Source organism: Penicillium cosmopolitanum (assembly GCF_028827165.1).
Source record: "Penicillium cosmopolitanum strain IBT 29677 chromosome Unknown utg000003l:1.0-3747932.0:1.0-3751027.0, whole genome shotgun sequence".
Lineage (NCBI taxonomy): Eukaryota > Fungi > Ascomycota > Eurotiomycetes > Eurotiales > Aspergillaceae > Penicillium > Penicillium cosmopolitanum.
The window spans coordinates 2483015-2505212 of record NW_026622673.1 but is presented as its reverse complement, the minus strand read 5'-3'; the positions used below and the strand labels follow the sequence as shown (position 1 = coordinate 2505212).

At 50.6% G+C, this 22198-nt stretch overlaps 10 protein-coding genes across 10 annotated transcripts; 4 read left to right on the top strand and 6 right to left on the bottom strand.

Moving 5' to 3' along the window:
- Positions 1-282: 282 nt before the first annotated feature.
- N7509_000984 (thiamine-binding protein) lies at positions 283-974 on the top strand (the record flags this gene model as incomplete). The annotated part of the gene is made up of 4 exons (XM_056625621.1): positions 283-333; positions 398-503; positions 611-713; positions 905-974. 4 exons carry the CDS (start codon positions 283-285, stop codon positions 972-974), a joined length of 330 nt encoding a protein of 109 aa, XP_056494203.1.
- Positions 975-1530: 556 nt separating this feature from the next.
- On the bottom strand, positions 1531-2799 carry N7509_000983 (uncharacterized protein; the record flags this gene model as incomplete). Its single annotated transcript, XM_056625620.1, has 3 exons — positions 1531-2291; positions 2361-2536; positions 2612-2799. 3 exons carry the CDS (start codon positions 2797-2799, stop codon positions 1531-1533), a joined length of 1125 nt encoding a protein of 374 aa, XP_056494202.1.
- A 596-nt stretch (positions 2800-3395) lies between these two features.
- On the bottom strand, positions 3396-6029 carry N7509_000982 (uncharacterized protein; the record flags this gene model as incomplete). The annotated part of the gene is made up of 1 exon (XM_056625619.1): positions 3396-6029. The coding sequence occupies one exon, from the start codon at positions 6027-6029 to the stop codon at positions 3396-3398; it is 2634 nt and encodes an 877-aa protein (XP_056494201.1).
- A 290-nt stretch (positions 6030-6319) lies between these two features.
- N7509_000981 (cytochrome c oxidase subunit 7) lies at positions 6320-6988 on the top strand (the record flags this gene model as incomplete). Its single annotated transcript, XM_056625618.1, has 5 exons — positions 6320-6348; positions 6547-6625; positions 6707-6767; positions 6828-6859; positions 6959-6988. The coding sequence occupies 5 exons, from the start codon at positions 6320-6322 to the stop codon at positions 6986-6988; spliced, it is 231 nt and encodes a 76-aa protein (XP_056494200.1).
- A 785-nt stretch (positions 6989-7773) lies between these two features.
- N7509_000980 (C6 transcription factor) lies at positions 7774-9923 on the top strand (the record flags this gene model as incomplete). The annotated part of the gene is made up of 5 exons (XM_056625617.1): positions 7774-7844; positions 7891-8144; positions 8223-8629; positions 8763-8904; positions 8974-9923. 5 exons carry the CDS (start codon positions 7774-7776, stop codon positions 9921-9923), a joined length of 1824 nt encoding a protein of 607 aa, XP_056494199.1.
- Positions 9924-10281: 358 nt separating this feature from the next.
- Positions 10282-12075, bottom strand: N7509_000979 (kynureninase; the record flags this gene model as incomplete). The annotated part of the gene is made up of 4 exons (XM_056625616.1): positions 10282-10721; positions 10830-11307; positions 11432-11769; positions 11880-12075. 4 exons carry the CDS (start codon positions 12073-12075, stop codon positions 10282-10284), a joined length of 1452 nt encoding a protein of 483 aa, XP_056494198.1.
- Positions 12076-12963: 888 nt separating this feature from the next.
- N7509_000978 (indoleamine 2,3-dioxygenase) lies at positions 12964-14385 on the top strand (the record flags this gene model as incomplete). Its single annotated transcript, XM_056625615.1, has 3 exons — positions 12964-13372; positions 13401-13918; positions 14020-14385. 3 exons carry the CDS (start codon positions 12964-12966, stop codon positions 14383-14385), a joined length of 1293 nt encoding a protein of 430 aa, XP_056494197.1.
- Positions 14386-15471: 1086 nt separating this feature from the next.
- Positions 15472-16431, bottom strand: N7509_000977 (velvet factor family protein; the record flags this gene model as incomplete). The annotated part of the gene is made up of 1 exon (XM_056625614.1): positions 15472-16431. The coding sequence occupies one exon, from the start codon at positions 16429-16431 to the stop codon at positions 15472-15474; it is 960 nt and encodes a 319-aa protein (XP_056494196.1).
- Positions 16432-16639: 208 nt separating this feature from the next.
- On the bottom strand, positions 16640-16993 carry N7509_000976 (uncharacterized protein; the record flags this gene model as incomplete). Its single annotated transcript, XM_056625613.1, has 1 exon — positions 16640-16993. One exon carries the CDS (start codon positions 16991-16993, stop codon positions 16640-16642), a length of 354 nt encoding a protein of 117 aa, XP_056494195.1.
- Positions 16994-20303: 3310 nt separating this feature from the next.
- On the bottom strand, positions 20304-22190 carry N7509_000975 (uncharacterized protein; the record flags this gene model as incomplete). Its single annotated transcript, XM_056625612.1, has 1 exon — positions 20304-22190. The coding sequence occupies one exon, from the start codon at positions 22188-22190 to the stop codon at positions 20304-20306; it is 1887 nt and encodes a 628-aa protein (XP_056494194.1).
- Positions 22191-22198: the final 8 nt, after the last annotated feature.

Below are 22198 nucleotides of genomic sequence, written 5' to 3'. Positions count from 1 at the left end.
CCCTCATTTGTGGTGACCTCATGGGTTGGGCAATCCCTCAAGAGCTTCACATCTGCCCATTCTGACGTGGCCATAGACATCCAGGTATACCATGGACCGGTCCATGGTATACCATAATGTACAGACTATCTTAAGGTAATACTTGCAGACGCAGCTTAACATTAGCGCCTGCCGAGAGTTCGAGGTCGACCTGCCCCACCTCCACTTCTTCCCTACACAACACTCTCTCTACTCTCTACTCTCTACTCTACTCTACTCTACTCTCTGCTCCGCTACGCCATCATGGAACTACCTACCCCTCCCAAGTGCACCGCGGACTTTTGTCTGATTCCAGTATGCCAAACACCCAGCCCTCAATTCCATTCTCCCCCGTCACGGCCCTGATCCATACCCCCAGATTGGCACCTCCTCACCCTCCGTCTCCGCCCAAATCGCCGATGTCCAGCGACTAATCGAAGCCTCGGGCATAAAATACACCCTGCACTCCGCCGGCACCACTCTCGGTAAGTAGTAGTATGATCCAATTACAGTCTCAATATAAAGGGGTGTTATACGACCATCCTCAGCTAGGGTCGTCTGATCGCTAATCAGCCCTCGTATCGTGTTACAGAAGGCTCCTGGGACCGGGTCCACCAGGTCATCGGACAGGCGCATACCCTCCTCCACCAACAGGGAATAGTACGTATCCAGACGGATATCCGGGTCGGATCAAGGTGCGTTTTAAGCTTCTGCAGTTGGAGCTGAGTTTTAATTGATTACGGCCCCTGCATCGGACGATTTTATCTCTCAAACATCCCCGTCCAATCGGATAAAGCTCTATACTATATACTTCCGTGGAATATATGTGTATATCTTCGCGTGATATAGTTTACCCAGGTGCTGGCTGACACATAACTTGAAACAGGACGGATAAAGAGCAGACTGCTGAGGATAAGGTCAATAAGGTGCGCCAGTTACTGAGGAAAGACCAGTGAATTTAAGTTGGAAGTTCATCGAGAGAGGGTGGGGTAGGAGGCTCTATACTATCTCTTGCGGGGAATATCAGTACCAGTACTACTACTAGTACGGAGTACCACTGACAGAGTATCATTATTGATTGAACTTGAACATGGAACTTGAATGTACTAGTAAGAACCAGCGGATACGAGCACCGATCAGTTTCAATGAGAATTATTCAATTTTTTGCTCAATTCTATATACTATGGAGGGATCAAAGCCCCCTTCGCAGGTCATGCCGTCATTCCATTCCATTCCAATTCCAATTCCAGCCCCAATTGAAAGCAGTCAAGGGGAGGAGAAAAAAAAACACCAGGTCATTTTGCGATCATGCAACGCCGACACAACCCAGAAATCCCAAACAAAAAGCCCATACCCCATGCTCTATATACCAGTATGAAGAGGGAATCGAAACATGTGCGAGAACAAAAAACGCTGCACGATAATAAACAAGGTCGAAGTCAAAGTGCGAGAAAGAAAAGGAGGGAGGAGGGGAGGGAGGGAGCAAAGCAAGCGAGACAGCCTTAGCCTTCCTTAACTAAAAGCAATCCCACCACCAAGAATCTTACTCCAATCCCCACCAACCCAAATCCACTCCCCCATCGAAGGCGTAGCGCCCGACTTAGCCGAACTAGCCAAGTCAACAAGCCCCTTAAAGACATTATTGATCGTACTCCCATCACTCGAGGAACCCGCGGCCGTCGAAACCGAAGTCCGTCCAACAGCATTAGTAACGCCATTAATATCATCAATCGCATCAATCGCCGGTCCGCGATTAAAGAAATCAACCAACACGAATGCCGGAGCTCGATCCCAAGTCTTCTTACACTTCGTCAACGTACTGCCGAGATTGCCCGTTCCGCCGGACGCAGCATTGACCGTGGCGACGTAAGAGGTGTTGGGATACTCGACGCCTATATCGGAGAGATCGTTTGAGTAGAGGAAGTGGTTCATGAGGGGTAATTTGCTGGATGCTTGGAGGGTGGTTGTATCTGTTGATGGTCGATCTGCGGAGCAGGAGAAGTTTGATGGGGAGCGGACGTCGTATGGATTTTCCCAGACGAAGTCCCATTCGTTCATTAGGTAGGGGTATGAGGTACTTGTTGTCAAGCTTGGGACAAATGTGACGAGGCGTTTTCCTGAGTCGATCATTGTTTGTAGGGTTGGCCAGGTGGTTGGTGCTGAGGTTAGGGATTTGGGCTCGTAGGCGTAGGAGGTTATGTTTGCTGTTTCGAACTCGGTGTTTAGGTCTGAGGCTGTGGCTGAGTCGGAGTTGACGAGGAGGATTGTTACGACTGTGTTTAAGAAGAAGATCTGTTAGCTTTGCTGGTAGGGTGTGTTGGGCTGGGCTGGGCCGCGCGTACCTTCGTTTGGATTGTCGTCTAGCCAGCCCTTGATGTCTTTGAGCCAGTCACTCAATAGGCCTGCATCCAACAAACCGCATTGGGAGTGGCAGAGGTGCCATTGTGAGCCACTCTTGTGTACTTGGGCAGAGACGAGACGGACACCGGCGCTGAGTTGGGTCGGGGTATCGTAATATCTGGGGTAGAATTGTCAGATGAATGAATGGTTGGACGGGGTGAAGAGGGAAGGAATAGCACTGGCAGAAACATACTGGTTGGCAGCCAAGGCAAAGCTTGAGGAAGAAGAGGTCACGAACGGACTGTCGTGAGCGCCTAGATGTGTGATATCGCCGTAGGATTTGTCGCAGAGATCGGGTGAGTTGTTGCAGGCGGTTGCGCGGATATTTAGTGGGTTGGCGAGGGCTGCGGGGAGCAGCGCCAGTAAGGGGAGGAGTTGCATGGTGAGGGTATGCGATATGCGATAGGAGAGGAGGAAGGAGTACTCGTAGGAAGATGTAAATGACAGGGAAAAAGGGTGTCAATAAGTGACAAGGATGGAATGTTGATGATCCATTAAGCGGGTCCAGGCCGCGTTGCCGTCTCAACTATTCTTAGATCGGCGGGTGGATCGCCTGTCCAGCCACGCTTGGCGCAGCCTTTCGTTGGCCTAGCCTGGATATATTACTGTACGGAGGCGATGACTATGAAATCTCTTATAGAGAAAGTCGAGACCGTGTAGTAATACTTCGTACTCCGTAGGCAACACTCAATCATAGGGGAACACATCCGCGTCAGTCGCACAGCCCGGTCTGACGCGAGGAGCAGAGCGCCTAATGATGCACCCTGCTGTCGATCATCTTCATTCGTTCCATGGATTTTCTTCAAGGATACCCAGGCGTGTCCCTGGGAGGGTTCAAGTTGATATTGAAGGACGAGGTGGGTTCAAATTCTCACTTGTATCAGTGGTTATCAATTATTGGTACATCCATCCATCCATCCATCCTATATGTACAAAATACAAAAGATAAAATACAAAATAATATACAAGAAACACAGCTATGGGCCTCGCCGTGGTTTCGGTGGAAATCGCTCGCGTAGATCTTGCCACTCGCGCATCTGGCGCAACGCACGACTATCGCCTCGTCTCGCCCGTTCACGTAGTTGCCCCATTTCTCGTCGCGGAATTACGACGTTGGAAGAACGGCGGAGACTGCTCCTCGTACGATATGGATTTGCCAGCCACCGAGGTGACCGCGAGCGCTCATGCCCACGGAACAAAAATTCATCACCCCAAGCACGTTTGGCTTCTGCAACCACTTCGTGCAGAGTAAATGGACACATTAGTCGCAGCCTCCGGTTCACTCGCCTCGCCGAGGGTGAATACTCGCTGAACAAAGTGGCCAACCGGTGACGAGTTGCTCGTCGGACCCAGTCTACTTCGATTTTCACGCCAGCATTGCGCAAGTCTCGAAGAAGAACTATGCCTCGCACCAAGAGCATGTACCTTTGGCCGGTAGTCGGGTCTTTGTAGTAATTCTTTTTGTTGCCGACGACATTTTCGTCGATGCGCGGTCGGAATCCCCAGCTGACAATCGCCACCTGCATTCTCGTGCTAAATATCTGACTGAGAATTCGGCCGTCTCGCCCCGTAGGCTGCAATTTGGAAGGGAACAACGAGGGCTCCGCGTGGGGAATAAATGAGTACTCGTGAACCAACCAATGGCACATTTCGCTAAATTCATCCCAATCCTTATCCATGCCGAGTCGCTTCAGCAACTCAACCCAAAATGGCGCACTGACATAGCTCCCGGCTGGCACCACGCGTTGCAGAACCCGAAAGACGAACATCACCTCATCTTTAGCTGATAGCGGTTTGCCCGGGGATGGGCCTTTGGTCTGTTGACGAGATGTCAGGACTTTTTGCGCCAGAAAATCCACACTCTCCTCGCTCAACTTCTGACCATGTATGGCAACCTCATCCACCACCTTGGAAGCTGCATCATATTCCCCAGCTGCAATGTGCTTGCGGAAGTGTAGATCTAAAAGACCTGACGAGCTCGGGAAATGCTCTGCCAACACTGCCAGCGCCAAGTTATACTGGCGCCAGTCCTGGGCCATGTAGTGCGACACCAGGAACGATTCTTGGATCTTCACGTCTGCCAGGACATCGGGATGTTGATCACTATGCAGCAAATCGGAAAGTAAGATGCTGCGGTGCTGTTTGGCAAGCTTCTCAACCAGTCTTGGAAAGATGGAGTCTTCGATCGTGATTCCGGATCCCCGAATCAGATTGATTCTATCAAGGATCTCCTTACTGCTGTTGGCTCTGATGGTAACTTCGCGAATAGTACGGGGTCCGATTGCTGAGACGCCGAGCATTTTGAGAGTCCCAATAACCCATTCCAAGTTGAATGGCGGCGTAGATATCAATTTCGCACCGATGTCGTCGTTGTATCTCTTGCCTCCTTTCTCTTTTTTGTGCCCTGCTGATGCTGTCTCATCGGTCATGGAAGTGTCGGTGTTGAATTTTTCAAATTCTCTTTCTTCAGCATAGTCTCGAATGGCATTGAATTCTCGTTCACTGCCATGCTTTTTGACGTATTCCCAAAGGTCTAACATTTCCTCCGCTGTTTGCGGATGGTCATCGTGTCTCACGAGGAATTCATGCATTTTCAGCGCATATTCTCCATAACCATTCTGCATTAAATGCGAGATTACCGGTCCGTAGATACGATGACCCGGTGCGCAGCGGCACATAGCTTTCAAGGCAGTCTGCCCGAAAGCGATTGTCTGCCGTTGAGAAATGATGAGGGTTGCCGGATCTTCAGATATTGGCAGACATGCAGGATGGAAGACTTGCTTAAGCACCCTTGCGACATCATTCGGTTGAGCCAGTCCTGATCGTTGCAGCATTCGATGTAGTGCGGAAGCTTGTCTTGTTCGGCCTTGATCCAATAGTTTACCTACCACACTTTCATAGAGATGCGGCCAGCTGATGCCTTGACGCTGGTAGATGTCAATTGCATGTTCGAGCACGCTCGTAAGATATATCTCGCGCCTCAGCCCAAGACCCACGAAGCATCTCCAGAAGAAATCGGCCCGGGGTCCAGTGACGGGTAATTGGACTCCTTGCAAGCGCACTGTCATTCCCTCCCAAATCTCTTGTGTGCCTTGATCTCCATATTTCCGTTGCCGATGATGGAGGAGCTCTTCCCAAAGCTCAAAATCGCTCGAATGCTCCGGCTGGTCCACTAACCGCGTGCCAAGATCATGGGTGTGTCCAACATTTGACTCGAACTCCAGCCGTTCCGGGTGTAATCGCAAAGCCTTTGCAGGGGTGTCGAGTGTTCTTTCGTTTTCGGAATAAGGTTTATCTGAAGGTGGTGGTGGCGGTGGTGCTATCGCATCGGTGTCTGTCGGTATTTCAATCTCGTGGATAGGAAAGCTCAAAGGTCGCCTCTTGCCCGTCGGCTTCTTGTCCGGCGTACGCTGGCGTGGCCACTGTTTGCGCTCAGCAGGGGGCGCGCGGGCGTCATTGATACTCGAATAGTGTCGCAAGCATTGTGGTTGACCGCGCAGGCGCGTATAATCAATTTCCAATTGCTCGATCCCGATAGAGGTCGCGGCGAGGGTGTCGAGGGTTGAGACGGCGAAGGGCCTCCTCAGCAGTCGAAGAAGAGCCGGTCGCATGGATTGGACGGGAAGGGATGGCAACCGGCGTCAACCACCGCATGGAGCTGGAACTAATCAGGACAGAAAAAAGAGTAGTAAAGGACTGAACAACAATAATTGCAAGTTCATCAATTCAGTTGATGATGATTGGACGCTTTTGCGCGTTGCCCTTTTCGGCACTTTCTTAGTCATCCCGGAAAGAAGAGGGAAGTCAGGTGACTCGACCTTGGCCTCACAACGACGGATGGCACGATCATCGCCCTTCACTCCTCCCACCTCAAACCCTCACCTCCCCTCCAACCGCCAAAATGTTCCGCACTGCGCCTCGTATGGCCGGGTACGTCTCCCTCGATTTATGTCCCCTTGAACCCGAATGTCACCGGACCCGCGCCGTACCCAGTCCGGGGGTGCCCCGAAATTCGTGCAGTCTTCGAGGGACACCGCAATTGGTCAATTGCAATTGGCCGCGCCATGAAGCTCGAACTGCTTTCACTTTCGTCATAAACACTTGCTAACTCGTCTTGCTTGTCTACAGTTTCGTGTTCCGCGAGAACCGTGTCCCCTTCTACCAGCGTCTGTTCCAGAACCACGACGGCAAGCGTCAGTGGTGGAAGGTCAGTCCCCGACTCAATCGCCCCTCGACTCAGCTTAGCAATTGGCAATCAAGAACCTAACATGCGATTCGCATTTTACAGACCTCCCGTAGCGGTTACATCATGTACCCCTACCTCATCTCCGTCTACGGCCTCGGTGCTGGTGAGTGGTCCGATCTCGAATTACAATTGTTCACAGCCAGCTAACTGACACCCTTCTTAGCTACCACCTACGCCATGGGCCGCATGGTCTTCGTGAGTTAACCCCCCGTTGCCAATTAGCACCAGCGCCGCCCCCTACAAGTTCCCCAGGTGACGTTTCTCCAACACATATACTGACTTTATTAACTACAGGGCCACAAGACTTGGTTCGGCGAGAAATAAATGATGCCACCTCTTTCAACTGGCTTGGTTGCGGAAGATATTGTTTGTCTGATTGGCTGGCGGTGTATTTCTACTCCGATGATGGAATAGACGGGTTTGCAGGCACATTGATGATTTGGGGCTGTACATATACCAACTCAAGCGCCAATTCCAGAATTGTTGCCTCGGATGCAGTTTTTCACTCCCATTGAATTTATATTCACGTAGAGTAATTATCTCAAGCTCTTTTTGTTGGCTTCCTTATCTGATCCTGTTCGGGCTTACGGTTTACTTTCTATGGCGCGTCATTGGTCCAGGAGGGGCTAGTCTACTGCCAGTGCCAACGCTGGGAATCGGGCCGAGGAGGAACTCATCATATCTAACCCAACATTAGCTTGTAAAGGCTTGGGCCAGGACATCCCATATAAAATAGCCTAGAGTAGTAGAAGGTTATAGTATTGAGAGCAGCTGATCATCACAAGGCGACTATGGCTTAGTCTTGACTTCATCCACTGCCGGATATAAATCGCTTAGTCATCCACATAACTGTGTTTCCGCGACTGCAATTCAACTTCTCAAGACAACATTGCGATTTCGACCGAGTTTCAGTCGGACAAACCAGGGTGGTGCTCTGGGCCTTCTCGGCTATACAGTTGAGGGCTTTCATTTTCGAATACGCCAACTCCCTCACATTCGCTAAAAAAGGCCGTGCACGCAAACATATCGATAAATGTGACACTTCTATCCAGTGCTGAAAGCAGACCGAGAATTATGTTTTATGAAATTTGACAGCCAAGCCTTGTGAAATGGACCAGACAGACCCCGCTTATCCAGAGAGACCCGCCAAACGCGTGAGGCAGGCCTGTGAACCATGCAGGTAAGAACACGAACCTTGCCTTGTTTGAAGATAATGTCGCTCACAGAAGGCCCAGGCGCAAGAAAGCAAAATGCCCCGGTGAGCAGCCTGTTTGCTCGCTCTGTGCTGAGACTCAGGCAGCAATGCGTTTACGCGGAAGAGAGGCGTCGACCAGCTCCGGAGGAAGTCTCCAGAAGCAGCAGCGCGGCTCTGCCAGCGTCGCACACATTGGTAGGAATATAGGATCCAAGCCCTGGAGGAAATCGTCTAAAATATCCTTAGGAGGACAGGTTGAAAAGCCTAGAAGGCAAACTTGGAGCTGTCCTTGATCATCTTGGGTATATCTCCTTTTTCTGCAAGTTTGAACATCATGGTTATTAACAGAGGTCCATGTACCAGCTCCAATTCGAGGAATGGCGCTTCTGATTCTCCCATTCCAGTTATGGGACCCCCCCGTGACAAGCTTATCGGCTGTGTTGCCGCCCTGGGATGAAATAATGCCTATTGCAGAGTTGTATCTGCTGTACTGCGATTCTCAGCCACTGCCTCTATTCCATCGAAGCAGTTTTTTGGCCAGTCTCCCAACGCGCGATGTCGAAATCATCTACGCTATATTCGCCTTGAGCCTCCGCTTTTCGGATACATATCACAATAGCAGGGATCTGGCGGAGCAGGTCAATGGTTATGCAGAAGTTGCACGCGGTCTCGTGATGAAACGAGTTTCAGAAGGGCCCGTTGAAGTATCAACGCTCCAGTGCTTATGCCTGTTGAGCCTGGTTGACTTTACCAGTATGATACACCCAAGAGTACTTCGACGCAAGTTAACAAACTAAATAGATGGTAACACGCATCGCTCGAGCATTCACAGCAGCCTCGCCATGAATTTGGCCCAGTGCGCTAATCTAGGTGTGGAGACTCGTCCTCCATCAGACCCAATAGTTCGAGAAGAGCGCCGGCGTTGCTTCTGGAGCATATGTCTTCTTAAGCGACTACATGGCGGGGAATTTTCAACCCCCGACGTGGGCGGTCCACCATATCCACAGAGTCCACCCAGGCCCCCAAGAGTTATGTCCCCAGGGCCGTCAAATTCGGGGACTCGAAGAAGCACGATCCAGGACCAGGGAATTAATGCATATGTGATAATGCTAAGTGAGGCATTTGCCCGAACTGCGAAATACGTGCAACTTCGAGGAAGACCCAGCAACGTCCCGCCGTGGTCTCCTGATTCCGAGTACTCCAAAAATTCTTGCCATACAGATGGAAATGGAAACACGCATGCCTCTGACACATCGGTACAAACCCGCAAATCTCAGCGACAGGTCGTTGGAAGAACTTCAGGCTCATCGGGAGTACTGGGGGCCCTGGTTCCTAAATCAATTCATATATCACACCATCCTATGCCTTTTGAATCACCCACTCCTACTCTCTCTGAGCTTACGCACTTTCCGAAGCACAATTCCGGAAATTTTCCTCCAACACACCTCAGACCTGATCTCCTCGCACACAACCTGGATCATCCACTTCATCAACTACTTCGAAGAAAAGTCATTCCTAGTCTCAGACCCGCTACTAGGCTACAGCGCCGCAGTAGTAGCAACCATCGAGCTCCAGCTGAGTTTCACTGATAACCCCACAATCCGAGAACAAAAGCGCGAAAGATTCACCCAATGCGTGCAATTCGTCCAACGAATCGGACAAAGATGGCCACACATGGCCCGCCTAGCCCGACGACTCCAACACCTCGAAGACGCCGTCTCAGCCACTTACCAACCAGACCCAGACACAGAGAACCAAAGCCTTCTCATCGACCTATCCCGCTTCTGGGAGATCCTAGAATATTCATCCAATAACGACACAGATTCGGCCCGTCGTTTATTCGGCGACTCCCTTTGTACAGGTCCGCCGCCTGTAGCCGCAGAGGTCTCGCAAACCTCGCCCCTACCCGCCCCGAGCCGATTGAATGCGTCGGATGAGCATTCATCGTCGGGAGTACAACATCAGAGCTTCGGAGCGGAGACGGGGGCCGGGCCGGGACGGATGCTGCATTTGATGGGGCACAGGATTATTCAACGAGTGGGCTACTCTCGCCGCAGCAACTAACGCTGTCGAATGATGATTTTTCAATTCTGGCCTCGAATTTCTTTTCACAGGGACAGGAATTCCTTAGGAGTGGAGAAAATTGGGATTCTGTTGGAAACTTCTGAAATTTTCCAATGGGCCCATCTCTCCCTGTGTGAGCGATGTTGATTGGCAATTGGTTGTTCCGAAGTTTTTTTCTTTTTTTCTTTTTCTAGATGTGTCCGATTGATTGCTGTAATATGACAAAAAACCGGTTACCTCCAGTTGAAAGGATATGATATGAGTAAAGGGCTAGTGCAGATGGTATTTTACTAAAAGCTATACATAAGAATAATTTAATCCCGGAAGAAAGAAAACAAAAGGCCTGCCCATTTTCCTTCTAGAGCCTATGTATGATGGAAATCATGAAGAAAGAGCCCCCCTTAAAAACCTCGACGAATTGCCAGACTTCAGAGAAATTGTTGTACAACGGCACAGGCGCAACTCGAACAACATCCGGCTCACGCTTATCACAAATGATACCTGCATTCTGTAAACGATCGGCTACCTTGTGCAGAAGACCCGGCTTTAGCAGCAGACTCAGCTGTGCTCCGCGGGCATGGGGATCAGAAGGCGTGATGATCTGGAACTGACGATCCTCATCGGTAGAATCATTTAAGAGCAGGAACTCCAGGTAGGCGGTCAATTGGAAGGACTTTTGGCGCAACTCCTTCATGGAAGTCTTATCAAAGACGGAAAGTGAAGCGCAGAGTGTGGTCAAGTCAATTACGGAGGGGTTGGAGAGCACCCAGCCCCCAGCACCAGGAATCGGCTTGAATTCTGCAGTATATGCATTAGTGTCATGTGGAACTATGTCATTGCTCACCATTCTTGCGAGACGAGGCGAGGCGAGATGAGGCGGGGTAGGGTAGGGTGTAGAGAACTCACTATTATCCATCTTGAACCGCACAGATCGATCACCACCATACCATCCGGTCAAGCGATGGCGAAACTTGGGCGAATCCTCCCCATCAGAATAATCGACTTTTCCATGACGCTCGTTCACGAATAGACCACCCATGGCACCAGGGCCCGCATTCCCGTACTTGTAGGTACACCATACTGCAAAGTCAACATTCCAATCATGCAGCTGGATTTCCGCATTTCCGTACGCGTGCGCAAGATCCCAGCCCACGATCAGGCCTCGCTCCTGCGCGTACCTCGTGATGCGGGGAATATCGAACAGCTGACCGGTGTAGTACTGAATGCCAGGTAAAAGTAGCACGGCGGCATCATGGGCATGCTGATCGATATACGAGAGGATCTTGTCCGTGGGAATTTCATAAGTGTCCTCGTCGGGACCGATGAGAACCATTTTATCCTTGGAGTCGAGGCCGTGCCAGGCGATATGCGACTCGATTGCATACTATTTCTCTCGTCAGCTTTCTCAGCCATGCATTTTTCGGATCCCCGTGCTCGATCCCCCGAGATCTGATCTGCCTGTGGCGAGACGAGATGCGTGGTACTAATTGATGCAAGATGCAACTTACATGATCACTCGGGAACGCCTTCCAATCCATAAGGATCTTGCTTCGGGTCTCGGTTGGTTGGTAAAAGGAAGCTAGCAACAGATGCAGGTTCATCGTCAATGTGCCCATAGCGGCGACTTCGTCTGGGTTGGCTCCGACGATCTTGCTCATAGAGGCCGCTGCTTGCTCAGAGAGCAATTGCCACTGTGACATTGGGGACCCCTCGAGATCAGTAAAGTGACCGCAAACACCAATGCCAGCCCACGTATCCAGCTGAGCCTCCATATACTTCGCGACTGCCTTGGGCTGAATGCCCAAGGAGTTACCGCAGAAGTAAATACTCGGCTCATTGGAAAGACCTGTGAAGCATCAGTATCAACATCTGCGCCAGAACAACCTTGAGGTACGAGGATGATGGGACACGAAGGACAGTTGTTTAAATCCCAATGGTTGTCTTGTCTTGTCTTACCTGGCTTGGCCAGTACCTTACTGGCAAGGTTGGCCTTGGAGGGAATAATAAATTCGTCCCGCAGCGCCCGCAGGGGATCTGTCTTATCCAGGGAAACTGCGTATTCCCTGGTTATCGCCTCTGCGGGGAAAATGGGCTTGGGCGATTTGACCCCATTTGTACCATTTGTACCGTTGGTGCCGTTGGTGCCGTTCATACTGGGACTGGGGCTGAGACTGGAGATCGGAATAGACAGGGGTGGAAGCTGAATAGCTCGTATGACAAAGGGGAGGGGGGTCACAAGGGGGAACACGGAGCAGTAGTTTACAATAGAATCTGTGTACTCGGGCTCGGCAGTTTCCCACTTTATACGACTAAGTTCTTTTTCTTTTTTTCTTTTCACTTCGTCGCGGGGGAATGTCGCAGGCCGGATGGTACATCCGCTTCCGCCTCCACGATCCGGCCCCACATTTATCCCCGCAAAAAGATAACATCGTTGGGAAGTCGGTGAAGGATTTTGGTATGAGATGTATGAGTATATGGTGATAGATCTACTACATAATTGATTGCAGTAGAAGTGATTTTTCATTGGCGGTGGATTGGCTCTACAAAATTCAAATCGATCAGCCTGTTGACGTGTGTGATGCAGATACAGGACATTCACAGATAGGCTAGCTGCAAGACGTGCAGATGGGCATTGAGCACTCGATCACTCGATAAAAATGCAAAATCCAAGAAATAATTCCCCGATCTATGGCGGGGCTAAGCTATCAGTATCATCAGTCCCATCAGTACAGTGCTATGGCACTTCGAGTGACCTCATCCACCAACCCGGAGGTCGGATAGAGATCCGGCTCAATTCCGGGTTTCATAGATAGGAACGCCCTGTGAGCCGATGCCACCCGGCATGGGCCAAGCCGTCCAGTCTACAATTCCGTTACGTCGGACTATTTCAAGCTGGAGGTGCACCATATCTGAATCCCCTTTCATTTAACTACCGCTTGTCCCAAAGTACTTCTGGCGTTGAACAAACGTTGAACAACAGCTCGGCTCTACTCTCCATCTCCACAACGTCCCTATTATTCCCCTGGAATTACTGGCCGCCATGATTCAATCAGCAGAACTTAACTTGGAAGATTTTGCTATCTCTCCAGATCATGGCTTTCTTCCAGGAGGACTTCCACTCCAGAAATTACCTTCCACATACTATGCGCCGTGGGAGAATCTCGCTGTCCGGCTGCCAACCCTTATTCAGACTGGCCAGATCAGGCCATTAGTCGATAATCTTCCAGTTCTGACAACCTCACGGTTGCAATCTGAATCAGAATGGCGCCGTGCATATAGCATCCTCGGGTTTCTAACTCACGCATATATCTGGGGCGGCGAAAAACCCCAAGACGTAAGCAAAAGCTCCTTGTTCAACAATCAGGCCCACTTTCTTCTAACATCAACCGGCAAAAAGATCCTTCCTCCCTGCATCTCAAAACCCTTACTCGAAATCTCCTCTCATCTGGGTCTACCCCCCATGTGCAACATATGCAGCCCTCACCTTGTGGAACTATACCACCGTTCCAGAAGCAGACATCACAGAACCTGACAACCTCTCTCTCTTGACGTCCTTTACCGGGACTAAAGACGAAGAATGGTTTATCGTAATATCAGTTGCCATAGAGGCAAAGGGTGCCAGAATCATCTCTTTGATGCTAGATGCAATCGCCGCAGCCGCCGCCAACGATGTCCCGCGCCTCACCGCACTACTTTACAGATTCACTGATATCCTCGAAGATCTCAACTCGACTCTTCGCCGAATGTACGAGAAGAACAAACCGGATGTTTTCTTCCACCAGCTCCGCCCCTTCCTCGCTGGAAGCAAGAACATGAGCGCTGCAGGTCTTCCCAACGGCGTATATTACGATGTTGGCGAGGGAAAGGGAGAGTGGCACCAGTATAGTGGTGGGAGCAATGCTCAAAGCTCACTGATTCAAACATTTGATATCTTCCTCGGTGTCAATCACTCCGCCACAGGGGATATCAAACCTGCCGGAACGGGATATATTCAGGTAAGCCCAAGCAATGCCTTCTTCCGAGTCGGGACTCAGCCAACTATGGCCCCGGGCCACTGTCTATTCACCCCCATGCTAATATACATACAACCGAGCAGGAAATGCGAAAATACATGCCCGCCCCTCACAGAAACTTCCTGAAAACCCTATCTGCAATCTCAAATATCCGCGAGTACATACTCTCCTCGCCGACCGAGCAAGCTCTAAAAGAATCCTACAATGCTGCGGTCCTGTCTCTAAGTTCCTTCCGGGATACTCACATTCAGATCGTTTCGCGGTATATAATAAAGCCAGCGCGAAGTGGTGTGCCCTTGAAGAACGAGAAGGTGAATCTAGCCACGGCTAGTACACAGATGAAAGGGTTGGATGATAAAAATGCCACCGGTCTTTATGGTACGGGTGGGACTAGTTTGATCCCGTTCTTGAAGCAGACAAGGGATGATACAAAGGCTGCTACTTGCTAATTACAATCATGGCGATGGACTTTTTGCGCTTTGATGTTTTTACCCCTGTCTTCCTGATCCCTAGATGGGTAGATTTGGTTTGATGACTTAATGACTTGGAATAGAGATTCGGCTTTTCTTGACTCCTGGACCTGTGGATATTCGCAGTGTATAGAATTCTATTCATATCCAGTAGATACAATGTGCTGAAATAAAAGGGGTGTAATGGCCGTGCATATGCTGGGCGGGGTAGGCGTTTTCTATTAGTTGTTTGTCGTCTAGAGGATAAAGTTCGGTTTCTCGATCAGTCTCCCCAGAATGCACGGAATTTAAATAGCTTTTATTGTTCCACTCTAGTCTAAATCTAGCTTGACGCCATTTTGCTCGGCGGTAAATGATTGGATTGTGGCGTACTTCGGTCTCGATAGTAATTACGCCGCATGATACCCCATTATTGGTCGACCTTGAAGGAGGCAAAGAAGCTGTTAACAAGATTTTCAGCTATCGGGCCAAGCGCAGCTCTAGTTGCAGCGACCTGGCTTTGATATACAATACGAATGCATGCAGTATCGACATTTAACACCTGGATCCACGAAACCAGACGAAAACTTTATGCATTTTGTTCGCGCCAAGTAGGTATTTCACTTCGAATTATTCTACATCTTTGTCACCCTTGCACCGCAGAAAGACTGTAGAGATGTCCCATTGAATGCAACACAGACGCCCCAAGGCTCAAATCCCGTAATCTATCAAGCACTTCCCCAGTGCTTCAAGCACCACAACGTGACTTATCAAAGTATGTCTCGCCTCATCATTCATATCTCATATCGAAAGAAACAAACACCATGATGGCCCAGGCCCGTAATCAGATAATCGATCATGGGCAAAGAACAAAGGTCAAAAAAGTAAACTCAACGCCGCGCCTATTCATCCTCGCTATCCCGTGCCATTTGTGCTCCAGCCCCCCCATAATTCCCCGAAAGACACCTTCAAAAAACCAAAGTAAAAAAATGAGATCGAGATCGAGTTGTGTGAGAACTGCCCACTAATCTGTCGGTGGCTGGGTCGATATGACCGAAAAGAGGAGTTATAAAAACAAGAGGAAAATCACAGACATGAAAAGGAACCAAAATGTAGAATCCAAATCACCACCTCTTCCTCCCCCTTCCCCTTCCCTTTACCCCTAGTCTTCAACTCCACAAATCCCAACTCCTTCAAACCCTCCGCAAGAATCGACGAATCCCGCATCCCCGGAAAATCCTTCGCAGGATATACACGGAACGGATCTGACCACGCCTCCGCAAGAATAGGCATTGACTGACCCGTATCCTCAACAGAACCCCAATTCATAAGGCGAAACTGCAAACGATAAAGCCCCGCCGAGCGGATTGAAAGATCGGCGAATATGAAGAATGTCGCTGGCTGGTGCAGTTTTGACGCATTACGGAGGTTTTCGGGTTGTGAGAGGTCCGGGGATGGGACTCGGTGCGGGTTATCGGATGATGGGTGTGTAGGTGCGGAGTTTGGATCTGGATCTTCGTCTACGAAGAAGGGGGACATGAATGCTTTGCCGGAGAGAAGTGGGGTGGAAAATGTATCGTCTGCGCGGGCGACGCCGTCGCCGTCTCCGCCGCCGCCTTCTGGGGCTTCGTCTTCGTCTGTGTTTGGGAGGTAGGGTGGGGAATCGGAGACGGGGAAGAGAAGACAGCCCACTGTAAATCGTGGGTCTTCCAGGATATCCCGGTCATCTTGAGATCCTGGGTCGAAATCTGTGAGGAGGATTTGGACTATTGGGGGTGGGTCTACAGGGCGACGGTCTCGGTCTCCTGCACCGCAGGCTCGGGCTGCGATGGGCTGCTGGCGAACATGGAGGTGATAGCGAGATTGCGTAGATGTTCGGCGGGGTGGTGGAGGAGGTGATGATTCGGGCTCGAGGTGAAGAAGCTTGTCAAAGCCATGGGGCATGCTATAGCCTGGATTTCTGGGTGTGGGTTTTTGTTCATGCGAGGTACTCGCTGATGTTGGATATGCGGCTGGACTCTTCTCGGAGTATACGGGGCTCGGCATATTGGTGGAACTATTACTATGCCTAAAGTAATTTTTATAGTGTTAGTGTATACTTGTCTTGAATTTGTGTTTCTCCAAGCAGGCATGATATCCTGTCATTCTGAACTCAAAAGGACCAGTTTGATACCTCAAGGACGCCGCACAAGGACGGGTGGACTGACAGGTAAAATGGTTGGATCGACACAAAAAGAAGAAAAAGAGAGGGACTTTACTGGGACTCCTGGTCGTAGGTCCGCATTCGATAAGCAGCAGGCTCACGACTAGGGTTCAACATCGAATTTGATCTCTCATCGTACGGCGCAGGATATGCCCGTGGTTCCAAAGCAGGGCCCTGATGATGCATCCGCAACGGCAGCGTCTGCGGCATAGAATGGTGGGCCAGGTAGCCATTATCGGATGAGAGCATATATCTCGGGTCCGTACTTGTCTCGGGTAATGTTCCTAATGGAGGCAACCGCGGCGGCGGCGGTGTTGCCATCATGGGGCGATGATAATAGCCCACATCTGGCGGGACAAAGTGACGGGGTTCATGGCGTGAATAGGGTTCATATGCCATGGGCATGTTTGGTCGGGATCGCGGGTCGTAGGCCCTGTTGTCAGGAGGAGGGTGCCCGCATTGCTGCGACGGAGTCCTCGACATCTATCCTGGATCGCACGGGCGCCGTTGATGCGAGCCGTTGCGCTGATTTTAAAGTCGTGCCGTATTGGAACGGTGGGTTCATGAGTTCAGCGCCAGAGGCATTGAACAGGGAGCGGTCAGACCAGCCACAGCCGCGTCGGAGCGGAGTCGATGTCTCAAATGTAGATTTGCGGTTTGATCTTGACTTGATATAATGGGGGCCACGGTGGAGATAGGAACCTGAAAGGTTGATTGCATATCCTGGATCTGCTCGGCCTACGGTCAAGACATCTGATAAACCGCAGGATGCAGATCCAGATTTTCCCTCTTCTTATTTTTTTTCTCTCCCTTTTTTTCTCTGCTCTTTTTTTCAGGTAAGGCACGCCATGAAGAATAGAGAGTTCTGTCCACGACTGAAGGAATTGGAAGATCAGGAGATGTTCAGCTGTCCATCAAAAATGTTGGACGCACCGGATTTTCCCCTCGCCGGTGCAGCGCCGAGCACGGCCCAATCAACGAGGCGAAGCGTGCAGGGAGCGGAGGCTGTGTGGATTCGTTCCTCTTTTTTTTGTCATTATTATTTTCTTTTTTATTTTGAGTAATTCCAGTGATTTGCAGATATCAGAGAAATTGCGAATTGGTCATTGTCTATTGGAGTCGGCCTCGACTAGCCCCATCACTACAAACGTATACGATTGGCGGTCCTGTTACGGAGTAGAGAAGCACGAAAACCGGGGGAACGGGCCGAGCAATCGTTGTTCGCCACAGCCACGGTGGAGAGAGGAGTAAGGGCCTGTGTACCACTGTGTGTGTGCTGCTGCCGCTTCACGAATTTGATCCTCGGGCATCAGTTGCTGTCAGGAACAAAAAATCTCAGGATAGAGCTGTGAAAGACGGTCAACAAACAACCGGCGCGATTACACGGCCATCCAGGCTGCAGTCGAGACCAATCCCCACAGCTGGGGCCTGTGAACGAGGTGAAAGTGGCTTGCTCCTAGTTGCCTGAGCCCCAGCCCGTTTTGGGGTGGGTGGTAGGGGGTTTGAGTGTGATGGGTGTGATGGGGCCAGAAACCCTAGCAAATCCCTCCTTAAAACGTCTTTTAGAGGGGCTGTATTTTCCCTGTGATGGTGATAGGGACTGATGAAAATTTGGCCAGCACACGGTGGCCAGGAGCTAGGGATCTAGTGAGGGACCCTAGGCAGGGGATGCCTTAGTTGCTGTTAGAGTCTTTCATACATCGCGGATTGGTTCCTAAATTAGAGGCCGTGTGTCCCATGGAACGGTGGAACGGTGGGAACGGGGTCCCCCTCAAAAGTGCAGAAAAACTCAGAGCTCCGCTTTATAGAGTGGACACAACACACCACCTGCACGGGAAGTGAACGGGGATACCCGTCGATCGGGTGCTGACCGACCCTCAGAATGGCTGGAGCTGATTCTCGAGCATCATTTTTGGAATCACGCCCAGTACATACATAGCACGGACGGACGGGTCTGCAGGTCCGGCCCCGAGTGATTGGCGTGCTCTCCATGGGGCTTGGCAAGTGAGATAAATCAAAACAGACAACGATCTTCCCAAAAAAAAAGTCCCCACAGTGGAGGGATCTGGGCGAATGCGTCAGTGGCACCTGTTGACGGTTGGCTTTGCACCGAGGCCCCCTCTGACGACGTCCGTGCATTGAAGGTGGCAAGCTTCCGGGAGGGAGGGGAGAGAGATGAACCACAAGGGAAGATGCGGGCACTAACAGTCGGTAAGTCACTAATGTCACCGGTTTCCAGGAAATCAAAGTAGATCAGTGTTTCACGGCAGTGCTTGCCAGTCATCCCTCGCATGGCATGATGGCATGGGCATGGAAGGAGACCGAGCTTGCTGTCTTTCCACGTTACACGTTTGTGATCAAGCAACACACGCTGTCAGTTGAGATCAGATCAGCAAAGGCAGCCAGAATCCGGGTAAGGAAGGCGGACTATTCTCACTTCTCCTTCTATTCTTTCTTCTTTCTCCTTCATCACCTGCGTTAATGGCCAGTGCGGAGGGTCCAAGCACCGAGGCAACGTTGCCAAGTTCGTATCGTTCGCTTGTCGCATCCGAGATTCAATCTGAGTTCACGGCACTGCAGATATTATCGCGGAACTGTAGATCGCGGAATTCCAAATTTCAACAGGTGGTTGGATGTATCGTCCGTCAATGACAGCTCTTCAGCAATCCTTGTCGACTGCGTCTGCCCCTGTTTAGCATATTCCTTGTTCCCTGTCCATATCCCTGTCCATTCTGTATCCCTCGACCTAAGGGACATGTTTATCGGCAAATCATCGGACGTGGGACCACGTCAAAGAAGAATTGTCCCCACCAGCACAAGCGAGACCCGCGGAGATTGCTCGACGGGCTGTCATGAACAAGCTAGTTTAGGCAGAGGGGTAACCGCGCGCCCCACCCATGTCGGAGTATCGCAAGTATGATAGGATCAAAAAGGTGGCACCGATTGCCTCATGGTGGTGAGCCTTGCGAAGGCATCCACTGCTGCAGAGCTACTGCAATAGCATACGCGAGAAGCCCAGCGCTCAAGCTGTCGCTGCGGTACCATCCATGCCCAGAACGTAGACATTCATTGTGGCAGGGAATTGAAGACTTCCATTCATAGCGAGATGCACTTGAAGAGGAAAGACGAAACGCAGAAAAGTGGAAGCAGGCCGCGATCGATGCACCACACTTGAAAATAGAGTGTCCAATCCCGGTGGCTTGCGCATCCCACCGTCGATCCTTGTTAGCCCCGTCTTAGGGTCGGTGGAAGCACTCGGGGTGCGTACCGGAGACGCATTCTTGGTGATAGGAAACGCTGTGGCGTCTCGATGGACCTGGGAAGGATGCAGTAACCATACTAGTGGGTTTTACTTGTCGCTGCTGATCATGGTAATTGCCGATCCAATCAACTGATCGCTGACTGAGATCCACGATCATGGTTTATCCCCGTTGGACTCCGAAGCGAGAATGTCCCACAGTGGGCTTGTGCGGCGTGTATGTGGTGTACTGTCAATCGGGAGTAAAGGAAGCGAGGGACAAAAAATCGGGGTTGTAGACATTGGACGAACCCGATCTACAAGGCTATTCATATTGATGTGGGTATTCAACCTATTTTCCCTACATGTGAGATCGTCCGTCCATGCTCAGATGTCTCCAACGGCATTTCCATGTTGATACATTAGGTTTACATCGAACCCACAAACTATATGCAGTTGCATTTAGGGCGGAAGAAACTATCGAAAGCCTAGGTCTAGGCTTGGGTCCAGATCCAAGTGGACAGGATCCACAGAGCTCCAAGGACCGGAGTCTGGCATATTAGAGGGCCGAATACGTAGCAGAGTTCCAAATGGAGCATCTGATGGCATGGGACCGCGGTCAATAACTTCTCGGTCTGTCCCAACAAATACTGCACTCATATGCCCAGATTGACGATCCCAGCCGACAATGTAGCCCGATGGCTGCCACGCCTCATGTGGCCCGCGTCGCATATCCAGGGAACCCAGCTGCATGAGATGAAAAGACTTTCCTCTTGGCTGAGGCACGCCATTGATAAGAGGACGAACCCATATTAGTCCAAGTGATGCCGGTGTCCATTCTCGGGAGCGGTCTGACATGGTTGGGAGTTCAGCGTGCGAGAATTCAACAGGCGAATGTCCAGGACACCATCGAAACTCTGGTAGATCAAGATCAAGTTCATTAGCGCCCTCTGGAACTACTTCGAGTCCAATGCCATCATTGTCGTGAAGTAGTTCTACAATTCGGCCCAGTTGGTTTGGTGAACGAGAACAGCCCGAGGCTTGAAGCTCGGCATACAGCCGACTTGGGTCGTCATAGCCGGCACAATCCCCGTCGATTGTCAGGAGGGGCTGGTCCTCGAATACTGACCATGGTGATTTCGCGGTAATGCTGATATGGGCCTCGTTTTCCGGTTGCTGAGCTTTCTCCCATCGGATTCCTAGTCGTTGTTCCATGTTTTTGAAGGCAACCTCGAGCAGTGCATCATATTGATCACCTGCAATATCTGCCAAGGTTTCGCAGACAAATGAGTCGTCGACTATTTCTTGTAAATGTTGGAACGTTGCAATATGTGGCAGGTTATCTCCATTGCGGATCGAAATGTCTTCAAGGAATTTAGCAGCAGTTTCCGAACGCCTGGCCCGCACTAAATCTAGAACCACGCTGTACATTGAGTAGTGCAAAGTCTCCTGGTTTTCTTCCGGAAATGTGGCTAGGAAATCGTGCCATAATTTGATTAAAGGCTCGCCGCTTTGAAGTCTGGATAATAAGCAGAGATAATTGGTCCAGCTAGTCAAATGTTGGTCGCCCTTGAGCTGTGAGCGGATGATATCATGGAATCTGACATTGCCACTCTCTGAGGTAGCATCGTATTCACCGGTGATCTCAGCAAGAATATGTGTGGTATCGTACTGCGGGTTTTCAAACAGTTCCTGGCGAACAGTTTCGTATAAAGCTTGAACAACCTCAAAGCCATTTTCGACGTGCAACTGGCCAGGGTCCAACTCGAGGAGACCTGTGAAGAACCGGTAAAATGCTTCAGACGAAAGATTTTGAGCAGCGATGTACATTCCGAGTTCGTAGAGCGTTGGGTCAATCGAGAGTTTTAGTCGCTGAAGCCTCACAACGATATCTCCCAAAGTTGAGAGAACTTCCGTAGACAGATGTTTTGTACAGCAGCGCAAAACAATCTGCTCTAAATTGGCTTGTAATAGCTCGGCTCCCTGGTCATTCACGGCGAGTCTTTCTGTCACGTCTCGAAGGGAAGATAGAGTTGCAATTGAGGGAAGCCGGCTCTGGCCCTGTGTATAGGCGGTAGACGAAACGCCCTTTAGGGCGTACCATAAAGACGGAGGAGGACTACCGTGCTGCCATTGAAAGTCAAGCATTTCAAGAGTCCGGCGGCTTTTTTCGTCATTAGTTTCATTGTTGATCTTGGAGGTGACCGACCCCAAGAGTGTAGCACGTAGAAGCTCTGATGGGGACGGGTCGAAAGACTGAGCAGCAACACCGCTGAGAGGAGATACACAACGCAACGATGGTTGCAAAAGTGACCGACTTAATTGACGCCGGGGTCTTTGCAGCAACCGCAGGAGACTCCCCATACTGAGTG